The 6,387-nt window shown below is 39.7% G+C and overlaps 1 protein-coding gene across 1 annotated transcript; it reads right to left on the bottom strand.

Annotated features, from left to right (window-relative positions):
- Window positions 1-1,367: 1,367 nt before the first annotated feature.
- med7 (mediator complex subunit 7) lies at window positions 1,368-5,310 on the bottom strand. The gene is made up of 2 exons (XM_080035044.1): window positions 5,187-5,310; window positions 1,368-2,802 (listed from the first exon to the last, which is right to left on the bottom strand). Exon 2 carries the CDS (start codon window positions 2,790-2,792, stop codon window positions 2,040-2,042), a length of 753 nt encoding a protein of 250 aa, XP_079891170.1. The 5' UTR covers window positions 2,793-2,802; window positions 5,187-5,310; the 3' UTR covers window positions 1,368-2,039.
- Window positions 5,311-6,387: the final 1,077 nt, after the last annotated feature.

Here is a 6,387-nt window from a genome sequence, read left to right as displayed (position 1 = left end):
AAAGGGAATCCCAGCAGTAGGACTACATAACAGCTGGGGGGCGGGGCCACAGGAGTATGACATAAACGGTGCCTGCGTCCCCATCCCGTCTTTATTGCTTACATGTCCTAAGCATGACCCCATCTGTAATCTGGCCTATTGCAACTAGACTATTGGTGACTGCAGTGGCATAATACATTTGAATGTACACTGTAAGAATGTTATGGAGGTAATATTGTAGCATAACTTTAGCACATGTAACTGCAGATTTTGAATGCGTACACTAAAGTCACATAGCCTATGTGCAACAGTAGATTTGAAGTCGTAAATATTTATTTTGCATGTGTACTCTAAAGTCACAAATGTGTAACAGTAAATTTGAAGTCATAATTATTTTTTCTACCATTGTAAACACAAAATAGGAGCTACGAGTTCACAAGTCCTTTGTTACAGGTGCACAAATCCTATCCTGTGCATCACAACTTCAAACAGTCATGCGCTTGACACTTTAGCTACAATCATTGCAGCACAGTTGTTGCAAAACACATTTTAGTGTATGCATTCAAAATCTGCAGTTACATGTGCTACAGACTTATGCTACAATATTACCTTCATAGAATTTGGCCCTGTGTTTTAATCAGTAAAATGAAGATCCTTCTAAGGAGATGTATTGCTCGGTAGAGTTTCCAGGAGTAATCGAGTGCTGCTGCTGAAGACACTTCAACACATAACACTGCTCCATTGGTTGATTAATGAAACCCTTCCAAACAAAACCTAGAGTGAAAACTGGCTTTAGAGAGGGAGGATTGACTGATAACCTACAGCAGTAATTTAGTGTAACTGGCCCTGCGTTCCAAATCACATACTCTTTCTTTTTACTACACTACATACTAAAGTACAGAAGAGTTTTAGGGCCACGGGAGAGAAAAAATAATCAGATAAGGATGATTTTCTTTTCATTATGTCGGGAAATGTGAAGAATAAAGACGAATACTCCATAATGCTATTGGAGTGAGTGGGGCATTTATGTATTTTTTTTAGCATATTAGCATACCACAATTGACGAACATGTATTAGCACGTCCTAAATCTTTTTCTTGCATACTAAATAGTAGGGAAGTATGTGTATTGGAATGCAGGGTAAGTAAATTGACTCCAAGGTATGTGTACCGTCATTGAGTGTTCCCATTGTACATCTTTGTTTTTTTTACTACACTACATTGTCACTGGTTTCTTTTTAGATTATACGTTTTTCACAGAATCCAAGTCCAGTTAGAAAAACACCAATCTCCCAATGTACTTCCCCTGCTTCTTATGATACATACTGATCAATAACAACACTTGGATCAGCTGGAAAATGCATCGCCAAAAAAATGCGTTATCACAGGACACGTTTATAACATGATTTTATAGAATAGAATTGATTGCATTGTAGATTAAACTACTCAGTAGATAAGAGTTCAAACTTGCAGAACAAACGTATGGCAGTTAAGTGCAACAAGAACTCCTCCTAAAAAACCCAACATAATGGTGAAACACTGACAGGGTGCTTTGTTTTTGAACAATAAGTACTATGTGTGATACTGGAAGAAAATCTTTATAGTAGGCTACTTAGTTACACTTAAATATGGTTTTAAATAAAAGGCGTTTAAATTGTATGGGAGAATTTCTACTGTAGTATAAGTGCTTTAACTTCACGAATGCTAATGTGAACAATACAAAATGTCAGCACATATAATAGATTGAAAAAGATGAAATTCCCTAAAAAACTGACAGGTACAATAAACACTGTGTGACCGACAGCATAGCACTACTACCAGCTGCAAATTGAAAATGTATTTATTGGTTTTATTACAAAAAAAGTGAAAGATGGCACCACCAGTTGATCTGTGTACTGTCACACTGCATGATAGCTTTGACATAAAACACCTTTTAACTCCACATTCAAGGCCCAGTCCAAACACTGCAGACTTCTCCATACTTCAGAATATAGTACAGCATCACAAAAAACACAAACACGGTTCAGGCATACAAAAAGAAACTCAAAAGCTAAAGCTAAAGCTAAGCTATCTCATCGATAATACTGCACATGGCAGCGTCCTTGTCCCAGATTGTGTCCCTCTTTGAGGCAGAGCCGCTCTTGTCCTGGTGAGTGGAGTCGGCCATACAGCTGGCCCCTGCTTCCTCTATGTCCATCGGTTCGGTTTTGAGCCTGACCAGGGCCGGTCCAGAGGAGGAGGAGGCTGCAGACACGCTCCCTGCCCCAGCGTCTGGCCCCTCTGCCTGGGGTAAGTCGTCGGGCAGAGAGGCCAGGCAGCCCTGGATCATCTCCACCACCCTCTCCAGGTGCTTGTGGAACCTCTCTGCCGTGTCCAGCCTCTGTCTCTTCTGCACCTCCATCATGACCCGCAGCGTCTCCCGGGCCTGGTGCGGCCGGTACTCGTTGATCAGGTGGTGCATGTGGACAAACAGCAGCTTGAGGTCCTCCAGCTTCTCCTCGCGCTTGATGCTGCCGGGGCTCTTGATCAGGATGTCCAGCAGGTCCAGGAAGTTGACCAGGATGGACATGTTGAGCTTCTTGAGCTCCCTCTTGTGGTCAAACTGCATGGGGTGGAGCCTCTCGATGCCCTGGCCCTCCAGAGGCCTGATGATCAGGTCGTCACACTGGAACTGGTTGCCGAACATCATGTAGCTGTCTCTGATGGGAGGGGGGGGCTTAGGGGCCAGGCCCTTGCGGATGTTCTCGTCCGTGTATTCTTTGATGTACTGCATGGGCGGAGGAGGCAGCGCGCTCACCTGCTGGGGTTCACCCATGATGCTCTACCTGAAAACAGCAAACAATTATCAATACGTGTTTTCCAGGCATGTCGGACCAGCGTGCCTAAATCGACTCCCCACCATGCCAAGTATCCTTCTTTCTCAATGCCTCCTTATATTAATATTAAATGCAACATTTGACCATCTCGCGCAGAAGAAGTATTGCCACCTGCGTTCTCCTTACAAAGCGATGCAAAACAAGTCATTGATTTAGGTGTTATATTTTCTAAGCCACGTTCAGTTGACCCTGTATCATTTAAAACAGTGACATACATATTAGTAATATAAGTAAAACATGTCATTGAAACAATGGGGAACAGAAGTGTTAGAATCCTTTAGTAAGCGGCTTGTACTGTCATACTTAAATACCGTATCACCTCATGGATTTAAACGTTATTCGTCTGAAAGCAAGTGAATGTTACACAAACAAGTTGTGTAATACTCTTGAGCTTGAGGTCAGGTCAGCACAGAAACATGTTAGTAATGTGTCAACTGTTTGTTTTAGAGATGGCCAGTCCAACAGTTTGATCTAACCCAATGTACTGGATGGTGCATGTGGTACTCTGGTACATTTAAAAGGTGCAACCACCTCTAATAAATGTATGCTGTACCAGTTGTGTATTAATTGTGTATTTGTTTAACCTACTAATCCTACTAATGAATGATCCTGTTTTACTTTTCTTTCTTTCTGTTTCTCCATATTTGTATAAAGCAAATGTTTCTATTGTATATCTTTGTCATTTTTATTGTAACATCAACCTGTCTAATGGACTACAGATGGAAATGAGCCCCCGGGCTACAATCTGGCATTTTTACATGTACTGCTGTACATGTTCATTAATGTGCATTGTCCTGAAACAAATAAATACATTAATAAAAATACTGTGAAGAATGTAAATTCACAGTTGTGTGTCTCAGGAGCTTTTCAAATGTCTTTGAATGGAAAAATATTAATCTTCAAATCTGTAACTGACATGACACCATAGAAATAGTTTTTATACTATTTCAAGGAATACTTCGGAACCGGCGTTGGTTCTATCATTAGAAAATCGCTATTATAAAATCGCTATTATAATATAATAATGAATGAGGTTTTTTTTTTCCCTCAGTCTTCCCTTGGCCCAGCTTTCCTGATTAATCCTAACCCTACATTTTCCCCATGCGTGACATACTGTGAGAGCATAAAACACTCTTTTCTGCCTTTTCTCAGGCTAGGATGAACCGATTTCTAAATCCTTTTTGCACATTTATACTACATAGGATCTCAGAGTTCAATACACCTTCATATTCCCACCGGTGAAGTAGGTCTTTCAGAGCACGTAGGAAATAACAATCAAACAAGTGAAATTCACAATTCAAAAGGTGGAGCCAGCAATTCAGGAGAATGAATGTTGTCAAAATCGTGAATATACCCCGTATGTTCTGTTTATGCGCTGACCTTTTTTTCTAGTGTTAACAAACAGCCATAGGCTCTGTAAACGGGCATTTTTTTAGTAGCTACGATGGCCTGTTGTTCAGCTACCAGTGTATAGAGAATAGGCTGTGTATATATACTATCTATGTTATTAACCATAGATAGTGTATAAAAGGTATCAACACCAGATTTATTTTTCAACACACACACACACACACACACACACACACACACACACACACACACACACACACACACACACACACACACACACACACACACACACACACACACACACACACACACACACACACACACACACAGGATCATGATAGAAGAATTTCCATTAAAAGTGATTTTGACAACAAGCATTCTCCAGAATTAACGACTTTAATGCACTTTATATTGAAATGTAAGATCACATTTGCAAAAACTAAGACCGGCGTGGAGAAGAATGACTTCATTTAAATGTGTTATGGACTATTTGAGATTAAAAAGTAAGAAGATACTATAGTTTTTGTATTTGGCATGTCATTATTTTAATTTCAAATCACTCAAAATGAATATCTACGTAGCTACATTTATACATTATTAGAAAGAAGATGCTACCAATTCTCTGCAAACAAGGTAACATTTGTCTGCTTCGTTCACTTCAAAGCACAGGACTAATCCGCACAGAAAGTAGTGCAAGGAAGATAACTGCTTGTTAGTTGTCAGTACAGGTGAGGGCGTTAACGAATGAGCGAATAATACTTGGACCAATATGTTCCCAATTATACTTTCCAAAACCATCATTCGCATTGTTGAATATGAAGCTGCTCACTCTACAACCACAAACGTTTTTACATACAAACGGAGCTAAGCGGCTAGGTAGTCTGGCTAGTAGTATCTGCGCTAAACTCTGCTAGCTTGTACTAAAAACTAGCCAACTAACTCAACGAGGGGAAGGAAAAGACAGCGAGGATATTTCTACACACCTCTTAATTGACTCCTCGGGTGCCGAAAGATGATTTAGATGTGAAATTCAAGGTATGTCTCTCTTTGCCGATTAGCTCATGGCTAGCTTAGCGCTTTCCACTCTCTGACGTGAAAGCTCGTTTCTGCTCCAATTCTATTGGCCGACGAACTGTCCTCGTGGTATTTTTCAGACGCGCGGATTGGATCACTACCGCGACGACACATTGAAAGCTGATTGGTCGTGATATTTGGCAACGTGATTAATGGTGTGTTCTCAATTTTGTTTTTGTAGTTTTTCACAAATGAGCAGAGGTGGGCAGAGTAGCCAAAAAATTTACTCAAGTAAAAGTAAGTTACTTTACGATTATAATTACTCAAGTAGAAGTAAAAGTACTCGTAAAAATTATTACTCGAGTAAGAGTAAAAAAGTATGCAGTGAAAAGACTACTCAAGTACTCAAGAGTACAAGTAGGCCTACTGCATTACTCCGGATGTATTTTTGAAATATACAGAGCAGCACAAACGGTACAGAATAGACACGAACATAATATAAAACAGCAATGTTCAAATAAAGATATGTTAAATAACATCATTTTAAATAAAACAATAAATAAGGTATTTAAAAATCAAATGAATAACCCTTGAACTCAAACAATAATAAATTAATTATCTGCCAAATTAAATACATCACCCTTCAAATAAAATGATAATAAATTAGGCTTGTCCAAAATTATATTAATTAAAACCAATACACTTATAACACTGTTGCAATTGTTTTGCACATACACATTTTAAAACAAAGTCCTACAATATGTCACTGGCCCTGAGAAAATTATCTAGGTTGTGTTTAGCCCCAAAAATATAAAACACAAAATTAAACTTACACATCAAAACCTGCTGGCACACTCACTTAACGTATGAAACTACAGAGTGGCTGAACAAAGAGACCACTCTCAGACTCTCACACAGCCAGACTGGGGCATGCGAAGTGAGTACAGGGAGAACCGCAGCCTTTAAAAAAGTCCGCGGACATTGTTGAGCCCATGGTTGAGCCCTATGACAACATGACAACACTTGTCATGTGACTGAAGTGGCTGCATTTGATTGGCAAGCTTTTGTAATGTGGTTTTTATTGGTTGAAATAGTCACGTGATAGAGATGTTGGCTGAAGACATCCCCGGGGAGAGAAATCATGAGAGAAATAGCTCTCGCATGTAATAA

This window comes from Ammodytes marinus, assembly GCF_949987685.1.
Source record: "Ammodytes marinus genome assembly, chromosome: 10".
Taxonomy (NCBI): domain Eukaryota; kingdom Metazoa; phylum Chordata; class Actinopteri; order Uranoscopiformes; family Ammodytidae; genus Ammodytes; species Ammodytes marinus.
This window is presented reverse-complemented; position numbering and strand designations above follow the sequence as displayed.

Excerpts from the sequence above, each read along its gene's own strand:
- med7 (XM_080035044.1), bottom strand. The coding sequence starts at position 2,792 with ATGGGTGAACCCCAGCAGGTGAGCGCGCTGCCTCCTCCGCCCATGCAG.